Source organism: Tauraco erythrolophus, chromosome 22 (assembly GCF_009769465.1).
Source record: "Tauraco erythrolophus isolate bTauEry1 chromosome 22, bTauEry1.pri, whole genome shotgun sequence".
In the NCBI taxonomy this organism is placed as follows: Eukaryota; Metazoa; Chordata; class Aves; order Musophagiformes; family Musophagidae; genus Tauraco; species Tauraco erythrolophus.
This window is the reverse complement of record NC_141486.1, coordinates 6761559-6775993: the sequence shown is the minus strand read 5'-3', so window position 1 is coordinate 6775993 and position 14435 is coordinate 6761559. Positions and strand designations below refer to the sequence as shown.

The window sequence follows — 14435 nt, the reverse complement described above, 5'->3', positions numbered from 1 at the left end:
CCTGCGCAGTGCGCCGGAGCTGTCAAGCGCCCCCCCCGGCCCGCCCGCCCGCCCGCTCCGCTCCGCCACCGCCTCCCCGCGCGGCGCCGCTCGGGCCATTTTGCGGCGCGATGAGGCGGGAGCGGCGGTGAGCGGCGTCCGTCCCCGTCCCGCTCCCGCTCTTCTCCGCACGCCCCGCCGCGCCCTGCCACGGCTCGGCTCTCCGTGCGCAGGGAGTGAAGGAGAAGGAAGCCCAGCCAGGGGACGGAGAAGACCCAAGCGCCCCCCGCCCGCCCCTCAGCGCCGGCCCTGGGCGGCGCGGCGGAGCCATGAGCTGGGGCACGGAGCTGTGGGTGAGTGAGAAGGAATGAGGGAGGGAGCGGGGTCGCCGTTACGGCGGTTATCGTGGAGCGCCGTGCCCGCCCCGTGTCATAACGGTCCGTGCGGAGGGGCCGGCGCCGGCCCCGCTGCGGTGCGGTGCGGGGGGCCGGGGCGGGGCGGCCGGGGCTCCGCTCTGCGGGGCACCGCGGGGAGGGCGGCCGGGGGCTGCTCTCTCTGTGGGGGGTGTCTCTCCTTTCTAGAAACTTTTGCGTGCAGCCTCGGCAGGGAAATCCCGGCGGAGACTTGTTAGTTTTATTTCTTTTCTTCAGTAAAATAAAATAAAAAAAGTCTTCATGGAAAGCGACGGCGGTGCTGGAGCGGAGGGCGGCTTTCGGGCAGAGCCTGGGGTGGGTTTTGTGTGTGGCTTCGGCAGGAGGAGAGGCTCCGAGGTGGATTTATATCCAAGGGGGTCCGATTTCAGGAGAGGGAGCTGCTGGGAGGAAAAGCCAGATGATAAAATTTCCTTTCGCAGTTGTTAAGGGTTTTCTCTCCACGCTTGTTTCCAAGGACGGAGATTTTTATTAGAGGGGTTTTCTGTGGTGTGTGAATAAGTATGTTTTAATGCTGGGGAAGGTTTCAGTGTATAAACCTCCTTGGTTGTTTTTGAAGTGAGCCTGGAAAGTGGGAAGTATAAATGCATTTGGTTAAAATTGCTGGAAAATATCGAACTGCTAAAAGGAATAAAAAGTGAGTAATAGCGATTCGAAAAGGTCCCTTGGTAATCTGAGAAAATACGGGTAGGCAGATAAAAGAAGTCTTGAAAGGCAAAAGAGCTATACATATTCATCACAAAGAGGACATGATGCAGCCATGTTTGGCAGCGTGATGGTGGAGCATGGAGCAAAACCTGTTACCGAGAGCTCGTAACAGTGGACAGGAGACCATGCAAGGGGTTGTTAATTTAACGGTGGGACACTAAAAATCTTTGGACAAATCTGCTCGGGGCGGGGGGGAAGAGGAAGACGGAAACAGTGTTTTGAATGGAGAAGTCGAGAATGAGTGGCAGAGGGTCATCTGGATTGCAAAGCACTGCAGGTTTTTTGCCCCTGTATTCATCTCTTGTGGCTAGTAACCGGTACAAGTTAAGGCGTAAACATATCTAAGCTTTTAAACTGTCTCTGTATAGGAACGGTTATTTTAGTTGTGCTAATTGGTGTCCTTTCTGGATGCGTTGCTGGCCCGTTCTGGCAGGCAGTTAAGTAAGCATCTCATCTTGCTGTGACATTGTAGTTATGTTATAGCTAGATCTGCTTAGAACTAAACAGTAAATCGGGGAGCAAATGCTTACTGAGAGATTATTGCGGTATGTTCGTGTATTCCAGAGAAGGAAAGGTGGTACATACTGGTGAAATGTTGTAGTGATGCTGTATTGATTCATCAGTATATAAACGGCTCTGCTGCATGGGAATGTTTAAGGTAAAATCTGCAGTTGCCTTCTTTTTCTGCATCTTGGATGCTTTGGGGGGAGATGAAATAGTTTGACTGGAATTAAAGTAAGAGACAGTATAACAATTTTGACACAGGAAAATACATTCTGAATTCTCCAGATGGACTTAGTTATTTTTGCATTCTGAAAAGTGTGCAAGCGATACTGAGACCTTTTTGCACAAGAACAGTAGAAGTAGAGTAGTGCTTATAAATAGTTGTTTCCATTTTATGTAATTTTTGCAGGTGGGTGTGCAGTCATATATTTGTCTTCTTTAACAGTTACAAACTGCTTTCGTATCTCTCCTTTTTTTTTCTCCCCCACCTGAAAATTTTGTTGGTGAAATTGTCTTCAGCAGCATCAAAGTGTTATTTTTTCATGTCTTCAATGTAGTACTTGGAGAAGCATAGCAGATTACTGAGGAAAAGGGTTGGACCAACAGTTTAAATGTTTCTAGATACAAAATTGGCAGGAGTTGCTTTGTTTTAAATTGGGCAGAGCTTTGAAAACACATTGGTTTCCAGTGCTCTGGGCATTTAGGCCAAAACACTTTTCACTTTCCATGTTTTTTCTTTCACTGGGAAAGGAAACCACACAACCAACCTGTATTTAATATATGCCATCTCCTTTTGTTGATCATGGCATGCATTTAAAAAAAAAATTAAATTTCCATTTACTTAATATTTGTTTTAAGTAGTCAGGGAATGGGCGTTTAGGAACAGGTGTTGTAAGCAACAAATGCCTGTTTTACGATGTGACTGGTATATGATTTGATGCAACCGTTTGATGGGCTGAAAGTTGAGGCAGTAAGAAGTGTTTCCAACTGTAGTTTAGAAATTTGAAACTTGCTAGAAAGATTAGCGTTGTTTGATGAGGCTTGACTTGCACCCTATATCTCTGATGTGCTGATGTGCCAGACTGGGTTTGTGTTCATGATTCACCCCTTTAAACGTAGCAAAGGAGAAGTAAAATTGAGCTAGCTCTTTAGAGCATGTAGAATGTTAATGTGCATGGATTTATGTAGAATTTCTGTTCGTTCCTGGAAAAAAAAAAAACACAAAAAACAACAAACCTGGTTGCAGAAAGCCTTATACTTCAGAAGCAGTAAAATCCCTTCGGCAAGATGTGAGTTATTCCCAAGACAGGCTTTTAGCCTTGTGCTGTGATGTGTGTTCTGTGCCTCTGGCTTGCAAATCTGATTGCAAAGTTCCTATTGATGTTTCTCGTGAATCTAGACTTCTGAGTTCCTAGGATTGGCCCTTGGAGTGTAAATGGACCCCTAACCAGTGGAATTATTAAAGATAGTAACGCAGCATTTATATCCCATATGAGGCTAAATGCTTGGGATAACGAGATCATCTGAGGCCTGCAAGCAATCCAGTGTTACAGAGCAAAACCTGAAGGTCTCATGTAACCATCTGTGAGTTTCCTGTGTGTAGGCACGTTGTACAGGGCAGCAGTGGCTGCTCTGTGCAGTTTGTCAAACTACTCAACCCTTGCAACAGTCTTTCTGCCCGTTACACTTGAAACTTGGAGCTGGAGGAAGAAGTGGTGGGTGAAGGACAAAGTACAGTCACAGGATTGAACCATTTTGGTTTTCACCCCAGTTCAAGAGTAGCATTAAAGGCTAACAAGTAGGAGGGTATAGTAGATACTTATTTAATTCTGATTCTTGAAATTGGCAATGTTTTCTAAAGACTTAGCTAATGTAAGTGACAAGTAAAGAGTATGTATACTGGTGTACAGACCCAGTTGTGCCTTCAGTCAACTACGCTTCGGGGACAATAGGCTGTAAAAGCATCCTGTGATCTCTTTCACCCTTTTCTTCTCTTGAGTAATGGGGAAGAACGTAGAGTATGGCACATACAGCTATTCTGACGGGTGCTTTAGCTAGTAAAATGCTACTGTGTGCCACGCTTGCCACCAGTGCCCTCTTGTGTGGTATGAAGCCTTTGAAGCAAGTGGTAGGAATTGCATAGCAAACTGAGCTAAAACTAACCTCAGCACTTGGGTCCTCGTCTTTTGAGTGGAAAAAGCTGTGGCTGCATGGTTGGTATATTGAAGGGAATGAACCTTCCTGACGATGAGTTTTGGTACAGAATGTAGTTTGAGGGAGCTACACGTAAATTTGTGGTTAAGTGGTCCGGGAAAAACTGTTTCTTCAGAACACTGTCACGTGGAGTGGCAAGTGCAAGTGGTAAAGTGATTAAATGTGGGAAGATTCATCTTTTTGTTACGAATGTTTCAGAGGTGCAGATGCTGTGGGTTTGTTGTTGGGTTTTTTTTTCCCAGGCTCAGCGTAAAGTTTAAAAAAAGACTGGGGAGGAAGGTGATGTAATAAAATTTTGCTTTCACCTTTGTGAAAACCTGGGTGTGCTAACTGCTGTCACTGTCCTTTCAGCCTTGAAATGGCGAATATTCTGTATTTGCAAAGGACTTAATTTGCTGTCCTTACGCAAGGGGCTGTCTTGGCCAATGCCTCAGTGATGGATGCTTTGGGGACTGCTCCTTTTGTTTGTAGAGTGTTCCAGTGTGCTTTAGTATGAAAAAAAAAAAAGATTTGTGTGTATGGCTGTCTTTGCTTTATAAAGTTAATTCCACTTGTGAATTGCCATTAAACCTTTTATCGTTTGGAAAATTATTTTCAGTGATAGTAATTTCTTAGTTCACAGTATTAAAACAAGTGGGATTCTTGTAGATCATGTTCTCAACTACATCCTCATTGTCAGACGATGAAACATAGGTGCAACTCAGAACGTGCAGGCTCCGCTTCCTATCTGTAACTGATAAATTGTTTCCTCTTCCAGTGCTTACGTGTCCCTTTCACAAGCAGAATTTGTGTTTAAACATCTGTAATCTTACATTTCTTATATTTACTTGAATGCAGTGTTGTTCAATAGTATTTGTAATGTATGGGTGTTGCATGTAGTGGTGACTCACAGCTGGAAGCTGTCTGGAGTACCCACGTGCTTTTGACCTTGGTAGCATTACATGGTGGTGTTATCTGGCCCAGTAGTCAAATGTGATTTTAAATGAAGACTCTGTTCCTGTCGGCTTCTTCCCTATAAGAGGATCTACAGAGCTGGATCTAGGTTTGATGCATTGATTCTTTTCTTAAGCCAACACCTAGTTTTATCCTATGCACCACTATAGCTGATTGCACACAATAGAAATCTGTGTGTCATCCCATTCTCACCACCCCCACCTGCCAGTTCTTTCATTTTTAGGTGTTAACTATTACTCTCCAAGACTGAAAGGAAGAGGAGCTGCTTTCTGATGGGACAAGGACACAGATTAGAAGTATTCAGTCTTGCATGCTGAATCACAAGTTAACTCTGATTATGAGTGGAGAGTTTCCATTGTGTAAGGTAATGGGCCTGACTGTCAGAGGTGGGTGCGTGGTTTGCAGCTTAGAAAATCTTGCTCTAGTGACAGGAAATGCTCCTTTGAGAAGTGTGTTTTATTGTAAATTGGCTGTGAATTGTTACAGCTTATATGGCATCATTCAGGCAACTCCTAAAGGCAGAGCTTGCATCCCAGACTCCTTTCTCTTTTTAGTAGAATCTTGGTTTCTATTTAGTAACATGTGAAAAGTTCTGTATATTTCAGAGAGGCTGGAAAAATATACTCTCAGAATAAGGCACCCTAAAAGCAAATACAATGAGAGGTTGGAAAAAAAGCTTAGGTCAGGAATAAATGCATCATATTTATAATTTTGGCTGGCTTATTCTGAGGCTCTTAGTAAAAGTTGTGTACAGAGTGCTGGAGATGGGCACTTCAAAGCAAAACACACTTTTCATTAGCGAAGTATCCTGCATGGTTGTTTGGAGAGTTTTGAGGTAGCAAAATTGCCTGACATTAATATCTCTTTGTTTCACAGTGGATCACTCCCTGTTTTAAGTGGTCAGCATATATATGCAGATTACTGAGTGAGAAATTGTTTACAGAAGTTGAATCATTACACAGTGTCTTAATGCTGCAGCGCACACCTTGATGTGTTTGCCCAGCACAGGATGGCAGCTCAGGCTGCTGCAGCCTGGAAGGATGCGCATTTTAAAATTAGTGCTATCGTAGTCCTTTTCGTTAGTTTAAAAGTAGTTGATTTTTAAACTTCAAGATTGTTGTGTGGGAACTCCCCTGCAGCTGGTGGGAGCTGGTTGGTAGGAGAGTGGGGTTGTGTGAGGTCCCTGCGTACTCCCAGTAGAAAGATTCCCTTCTAGCACCTGAAGGAATTGCTGGGTGTTTCATGTGTGAATGTTTGCGTAATTTCGTTTACAATTCTGCTTTGCTTTAAAAAAGGATTTCTGTAACATTGTCACCAGCCTATTCTTGTATTTCCTACCTATTCATTAAAGAATGGGGGATTTACGGTCTTTCAGTGTGAGTCAAGACTGCAGAATATCTTTTTTTTTTTTTTCCCCTTTCAGTCAAAGACTCTTCCCATTTTTATTGTGGCTACTCAAGATCCCCTGCTTTCTTGAACCATATGGGAAGGCAGTCAGACATGAGACGATGTTTTTCTGGACTCTTTGCAGCTCATTAGTGTTACTCATGTTGTGAAACATTCTTTTAAAGCAGAATTTCAAAAGCCATGCCCCACATGAAGAGTAGGAGCCATTGCTGCCCTGTAACATAATAATATGCTTTACATTATTGCCTTTGTTCATCGCTGGAAAGGTAACTGCTAATGAATTTTTTGAAATTCACTTTCATCCTTTTTGAAATAACGCTTCTGAGATTGGTTATATGTTGAATCCAATCCAGCCGCCAAAATCCAATGTTCCATTGAGAGTTTCCTTAGTGTTCGTATAAATATTTTTAAATAACTTCCCCCTCAGTATAATCATAAGCTTTTCAAATGAAATTTCTCTTCCTCCTTCAACCCCCAGGAATTCTGCTTTTTTATTTAACTTTTTTAAAAACAATAAACTGGTTAAATTGGTGAGAGGAAAACCACTGTTGTTTCTTGACATATTGCAGTCTTTGTCCCTTTCTAAAATACAAAATGGGAAAAAGTAGTATATATGCACATATGTACGTATGGGATATGATAGTTTTAGTCTTCTCAAGCAGGTGTGGTAGGGGTGGTTTGGATCCCTTTGGAATTTTTGATTGCTTTGCCTCCATGTTGTCTGGATAACCTTATTAACTTGGTCATTAATTTCTTTCGACTCGGTTGATTAAGAATGATTATAGAAAGTGTTTCTTTTTGTATCTAAAAATGGAAAAACTGCAGATGAGATTTCTAGATTACTTCCAGGACAGGGCAGTGGAGTTAAAGTGCAAGAATGAAATGTGGATTGCCCAGTTCTTCATTGCTGGTCACTGAAGCAGTGCATGTTGTAAAGCACGTAAAGAAGCAGTTCTGTTGCAACGTTGTCCTTAATTTATTTGGGGAAGAGTCAGCTTAAATGGAAAAACAACCAAAAGAACAACAGCAATCCCCCAGACACACTCAGAAACCCGGTAAAGCAATAAAACTGGAGTCTCTCAGGACTTAACGCCTGGTTTAGAAAGATGGTCCCTGATGAGCTACCAAGTCATCCAGTTAGTCCTTAATCCCGAGGAAATGCCAGACTGGATTATTTTTGTTCTTCTTGTAGCTGAAACAACATAGGTTTCTTATGTTAAATGTATGTCACTTGGCCATATATTGTTCAGTATTTTTCAAGTGCTTTTACTTCATACCTCAAAACATTTTAAAGCAAATCCTTGAATTCTGCTCTTTCAGTGGGGCTGGCAAGAGTGCTGCTAGTGGCAGTTATGTATCTGAAGGGGAAGGGTAGCCTGTAGTGTTTACTACACTTCTTTACTCCTCTGTGATCAGCAGGAACAATTTCTCTCAAATTATTCATTCTATGGTTCCAAAATATTACTTTCCTTGCACTGTGTCTGTGGCTATGCAGATAAAGGAGTATTAGCAATGTGACCGGAGAATGGTCAGCTTAGAGAACACTGGTTTTTGTGAACTGGACTCCTGGAGGTTTTTATGCTCAGCTCTGATTAACTCTGAGAAATTGCTCCTTGGGTGCCTGGGACAATTTTCTCTGTCTCAGCCTATATTCTAGACTGAGCTGGTAGCTCTTCTTATTGTGAAGGTTATTTAATGCTTTCTGTTGAAGTCACCTGTTTTCTGCTGCTTTTTTTTTTCTGAGTTAGCATGCTCAGACTGCAGTTTTCTTTTTTTCTATGCCTGCCTCACGTTTTTTGTATTTCAGATTGGTCAGGATTATTCACTTGTTACCAGGGCTAGCGTCTTGCCCATGCTAAACATGACGCCTCTTTGGTTTTGGAAAGCTGTAGTGCTCCTGTTCGTTGGAGCAAGGTTTTGAAATTTGACAGACAAAAGCTGTTGAACAGGAATATGCCTTCTGCTGTTCTTGAGAAAATCTGACCAAATTAGGCAAACTTGTAAGTATTTGGAAAAATACCACTTTGGAAGTACTCAGTGAATATACTAATGCCGAAGCCTTCAGAAGCTCCAGTGTGTGCCGAGTACATTTTGGCCTCGGAGGGCTTTTTGTGGGACAAAATGATGCCATCACCCACAGAATAATGGAACATGCCTCAGTCCTTGCAAGAGTGCAGCCAGACTTTCCGTGTCACGGTTGCTTAAGGCCAGGGTGGAGCCAGGCAGCCTCTTCTGCTCTCGGGCTCCTTTATTGGCACCCAGTGGTTCGGAGGAGGAAGCAGCTGGAACACAGTCCTGCATGAGTGGGGTCTGGGCTCGATTAAGGGAGGATGATGTGGGTCACTGAGTTGGGAGAAAGTGGACTACAGCCAGGAGGGAAAGGGAATGAAAGACATGGCTGCACTGAGTCATGCGAAAGGTCCATCTGACCACTTACTCTTCCTTGATGGTAGAAAACTGGTTCTTCTCTTGTTACAGACTGGTTCTTCTCTTGTTATGCTCACCTGAGGGTGAGGAACTGGGGAAGAGATTGTAGATGGTCAGAGAGGAGATCAGCTGATTCAAGAGACCAAATGTTGTGGCGAAGGAGGAGTAGATATCAGACTAGGATCTAGTTCCAGAAACTTGGAGCTGCTTGCTTGTCTAGGAACTGTTCCTGTGACTGAAGTGCCAAGAATGATGGGAATGGGGTCATTTGAGGAGAGACAGTTCGAATTGGCAGTTCTGATAGTGAACTCGGGGAGGATAAGAGAAACGGGACTGACTGGTCAAAGGAAACAGCAGAAATTAGCTCAGGAGGAGACAGGGAGTTTAAATGAGAGACAAGGAAGCAGCTTGGATAAAGAGCGTGTGGGGAGAGCAGAGTTGATGTCTGAGTAGGACAGGTGGGATTGTGACTTGCTGTCAGACAGGGTGTGTGATGGGATTAGTGCGTTAGGAATGTCAAGTCCAGAGTTTGATTGGATCAGGAGAAAGTGCAATGGGCGCACAAGGGGTGCGTGGAGCAAAGGAGGACGATTAGATAAGAAATAGAAAAGTGGTGAAGGGACCTAGCAGTCCTCTTTTGCGTGCTTGGCTTTGTAGCATTGTAGGGTTTAGGTGGCTTTTTCCATATAATATTTAAGTAGAGTTGACTTACTGGTTTGAATGTAGGTACGTTGATTTCTGTGGTTGTTTTGCAACTTTACTCACTGTGGAAGAATATTTGACCGCATCCCCAAATGAGAGCTTTATCCAGAAGTGTGTGCGCGGCTGTTTTTCATCCACTCATTCTGTGCAGAAAGCTTTGCGGAATTGTTTAGCAAATAGGTTTAAAATGCATTTAGATAATATTTTTCACTCTGCGTTATGCTTTCTCTTATGCAGAGATAAATGCTGTAACACATTTATCTTGTGTTTAAAAAGGGAAAAAATGATTGGCACGCAGCAGTGAGTGAATGGAAGTGTATTTTTTCAAACACAAGTTAAATGGGGAAGGGAAATATTTCTCGTCCTCTTGAGGGCTGTTAGTGTGTCAAGTGTGGGTCTTATAGGAGTGGCGTTCGTTAAGAATGTGTAACTAAGGTTTTGCTGTAGTAAAAGAAAAACTGGCAGTGGATAAATGATGAGAGCTGTGATAGTGCTACTTTTTTTTTTTTTTCACCTATCCTGCCTCTCTCTCCCAAGTATAACAGTCTGAGATGCTTTTGCTTGTGTGTTGTCACTGGAAAAGCCTAAAAATAAAGGGTGAGAGGAAAGGGTTGCATGTGCTGGTCAAGAGCCTTTATTTCCTTACAATTCTCTGGAGTTGTGAAACATCTGAGTTTCACAGAGGATGCTTTTGGCATATGTTCATAATTTAACATACAGAAGCTGAAAAACTGTAGCACAGCTTTACTTCAGTTTTTGGTATGCAAAAATGCTTCTTAAGCAAACATTTCAGTAGTGTATGGATTGGTTAGTAGTTGCTTTGCTCAAAGACGCTGTCACCAGCTGATCAGAAAGGCCTGGTCGCTCTGAAGGACAGCCAGCCTGCCCAGGGTGGTCAGGGCATTCAGTACTTAGATGATTGTTGTATGTTTACCTGAAAACCAAAATTGTCAGCTGAGCAAATGCACCAGCCTGTCCTTTAGGTAATGAGAATGCATATCACATGACATGTGTGACTTGGTTCCTATTTAAACCAGTGCCCTGGGGATTTACAACCTTATTTTTGGAGTGGGGGGTATAGCTAGGTTCCAACTCTATTTATAAAGACAAAATAATGTTTCTCTGGCTGTGGCTGCATGCAGTTTTCTGAGATGCAATAAAGTAGCCCAGGAAACAACCCTGGGAGAGTGGAAGCATGCATTCATTCCTGGTAAAGCATGATATGAACTGTGAGCACCTCTGTACCTCCTCTTCTGGATAATTGTGGGCTGTTTTTTTCTTTTTGCATTGTGGCTTTTGCTCTGATTCTTGTCTGTGTCATCTTTATACTTGTATTATGTGTAAAATTGCTGAAAGCTCCTTTTCCAGAGGTTTAGTATGATTGACATGGAACTATCTTGAAATAGGAAAGCTGCCATTGTTGAAAGAAGAAAATTTTTGCAAGAAATGTGCCATTGCAAAACACTTAGGCATTTTCGGAGATTGAGATCTGCATAGTTGTTGATGCTCTTTGAAATACTTAGTCTTGAATAGAAAGCTTGTGTATCATGGTGCCAACATTTAATGTTTGTGGGAGCGTGTTGAATTGTTCCAGCTAACGAAAGCCTTCACTGAGCTAAACAATACAAACATAAATATTTCACTTGGTTATTAGCAGTTGAGTTGAAGTACTTGATTAGGAACAGCATGACAAGTAGTGCACTCCATTCACACCAAGGTCAGAAGAGCTTTTCTTTTATGATATGTATGTTTTTCGTGCGTATGATTATAGACATTTGTATTGACTTGGATGTTGAACCTGTTGTTGGCTTGGTGTAGTTAACTTTTGTGGTTTACTTGTGGATTAATATCTGGTAACAAAAAATCTGGAATATTGACAGAGTAGTAAAAAGTTAGAATCTGTGCTTAAGAGTTGAACGAGTGTCAAAATAGTGGAAATGCAGAACCTGTTTCATTAGGACACAAGAATGAAGTGCTTCTTTCTTCATGATACATCGGAGCGTGCAGTGTTTGGAAGTTGCTGGTCAGTGGAGCACTATTGATTTCCCTCTGGGGGCAGGCATTCATCTAACCTTCTCGGCAGGGGGGGAGATTGATTCCTTAATCAGAATAGCAACAATCCATCCTGAAGCTTCCTCAAGGTATTAGGGCTAAATTAAACAGTCTGGGACTAATGTGTAAGCCCTAATGCACTTCAAGAGGCTTTCTTGGATAAGGAGAATTTTGAAAATAATCGGAAGATGAACCCAAAACTAAAAGAAAAAAGCCGCAGGCACCTTAAAGGCAGTCCCCTTAAAAAAGGGGACTATAATACATTTTCTTTGTGTGGTGCAGTGCTTAATGCTCAGATTCTCTTAGGGGAAAAAAAGAAATAATGCATGAACTATATAGCTCTATTCATGGCATTGCATTTATAACTTGTTTTTGCTCCTTTGTGTATGTGTTCTGTAGCCATTCCAAAAATAGATACAGTCACAAATATTAAATTAGTAGAATTAAGCATCTTAAAGCCAGGAAATACACCACTTTTAAACACCAGTTGCTACTGGGGAAGTGTGGGTTCCTATGCATATTGTATTATGTCTTAATTTTGCAATATTTTAGGGTTATGCTTACTAGAGTCTACAATTACATCTGTTTCTGGAGGATAAAAATGTCATGGTTGCATTCAGCTTTTCGGGAAATCCTTTCATTAACTTGAAGAGGAATGAAACATGACTGAACTTTAGCCTGTATATTAAGTGCTCATAAGCAAGAATTAATTGACGTGTCAGTGACCTTGTTAGATATGTGTACTGATCATTATGAATGTAATTTATATACAGGGGTACTAAAAAAAACCCCACAAACAAGTGGGGTAGATCACAAGGCGTTTCTTCCGTCTTCCTCTTAGTTCTTATTCACTTTGTCTTGATCCTTCTTGGAATCCTTTACAAATGTATCCAGGAGGCCTGAGGACTTTATAAAAGCTGGAATGTTTTAGGGTGACTCTCTGTTAATAATGTCTGTGAAGACGTGTTGCATGTTCGTGGTGGAAACTGGCAGATGCTCTCACCTTAAGTACCTCTGACTTCAGAGATGCTCTGCCATGGTATTCCACCATAAGATAAACTTCCTTGGTCCTACTAGTTTATGGCCCACCAGTTTGTGTTAGCAGCCAAGACTCCATTGTTTGGGGAGTTTGGGTTTAAACTTTAGGGTTTGTGAAAAATAAGCTCTTTGCTTTCCCTTACTTGGCTGAGAGCAGTAGCAGTTTTGAGTCGACTTTGGACCAGAGTTGTAGCTTCCAAAGACTATTTTAAGTGGAAGGTATTGTCATTATAACAACTGAAGGGCACCGAATGACCTCTCTTCCTTGCTGTGGGAGGGGATATTCTTGTCAAATTGTGAGAAATTCCCTTTCTTTCCCTCACCCTCTGTGTACAGAGGTAAGCACGCGTTTGTTTTCCTCTTTCCTTCTCCTCTGTATCAGTCTGGTTCAGTGGCCAAGCTTGCTTTCCCTGCTTGGCAGATAAAGCATCTAATAGATTCAAGTCAGTATCTTCTTTCATATTTTTTAAATGATTCAACTGCTCATCAAGCAAATGGTCTATCCCTGTGTTATAAAATAGTCGGGGAGTCATGGGACGTTCAGGGAACTGTGCCCGGAGCTCCAGTTGCTGTATGAAGATCAGTAGCTCTGATCCATCCAAGTCAAAGGTTGGACAGGAGGTTCCTGTTTGTTCTTCTTCAAACAAAGCCATTTCTTCTATGTTGGAGTGCTCTTTAATCCAACAGCCAAAGCTGCAGAGAGAGCAGCCCTGAGGAGAAGGACTTGGGAGTACTGGTGGACGAGAAGCTCAATATGAGCCGGCAATGTGCTCTTGCGGCCCAGAAGGCCAACCGCGTCCTGGGCTGCATCAAGAGGAGCGTGGCCAGCAGGTCGAGGGAGGTGATTCTCCCCCTCTACTCTGCCCTCGTGAGACCTCACCTGGAGTACTGCGTCCAGTTCTGGAGCCCCCAACATAAGAAGGACATGGACCAGTTGGAGAGGGTCCAGAGGAGGGCCACGAAGATGATAAGAGGGCTGGAGCACCTTTCCTATGAGGACAGGCTGAAAGAGTTGGGGCTGTTCAGCCTGGAGAAGAGGAGGCTCCGGGGTGACCTTATAGCGGTCTTCCAGTACCTCAAGGGGGCCTCCAGGAAAGATGGGGAGAGGCTATTCAGGAGGGCCAGTTGTGATAGGACAAGGGGTAATGGTTTTAAAATAGAGGGAGGTAGATTCAGATTGGATATTAGGAAAAAATTTTTTACCGTGAGAGTTGTAGAACACTGGAACAGGTTGCCCAGAGAGGTGGTGGATGCTCCATGCCTGGAGATGTTCAAGGCCAGGTTGGACGAGGCCCTGAGCAACCTGATCTAGTTGGAGATATCCCTGTTCCTTGCAGGGGGGCTGGACTAGATGACCTTTGAAGGTCCCTTCCAGCCCTAACCATTCTGTGATTCTATGATTCTATGAAATGTAATGGACAAAACTTGAAGCAAGCAAAGCATAGATACGAGGAAGAGTGAAAGGGGAAGAGGAGGAGGGTTGGCACATTGTTATTTTTAATGGTAGGAGTTGACACATTGCCAAGGGCCTGGTAGACTTTCTGTCAGAAGGAGCAGCTGCGTATTGAGAGCAGAGTCTCTGGGTCCACTGTAAGCTCTGGGGGTCCGTGGTCGCAAAGTTCCTGAAGCTCTCGAGCTCTCGTTCGTCACTAGTCCTGCAGAGCAGGTTAATCTCGGACTCCTGGGTTGCTTGTGATCCGCCAGCTGGGTGCTTACGATAGGGACTTAGTCATTTGGGGTATGATAGATGCTCTTATTTCTGGAAATGTCTTTTCTTTCTGGGGAGGCATTTCTGAGCATGAGCATTCTGAAGATTTATTTTTGGGATTTTTGTCTCTCCTTATTCCCCTCACAAGACAGGCAGTTCAGTTTACCTAAGAATTGTATTTAGGTCCAGAATTAGAAGATTATATTTCTCCTGTATTTTGCATTCACAATAAAAAGCAAATAGAACCAGGGGTATTTCTTTATCTTTGTATCCCAAGATAAAATTTTAATTACTGATGTATAAATGAGACA

General features: G+C 43.0%; 1 protein-coding gene across 9 annotated transcripts in view; it reads left to right on the top strand.

Moving 5' to 3' along the window:
- Window positions 1-308: 308 nt before the first annotated feature.
- The window catches only part of FNBP1 (formin binding protein 1), a 97277-nt gene continuing 83150 nt past the window's right edge, over window positions 309-14435 (top strand). For all 9 annotated transcript variants that reach the window (XM_086624991.1, XM_086624990.1, XM_086624987.1 and 6 more), the window contains exon 1: window positions 309-332. In XM_086624991.1, the coding sequence (XP_086481117.1) occupies window positions 309-332 (24 nt within the window). The remainder of the gene's footprint in view (window positions 333-14435) is intronic.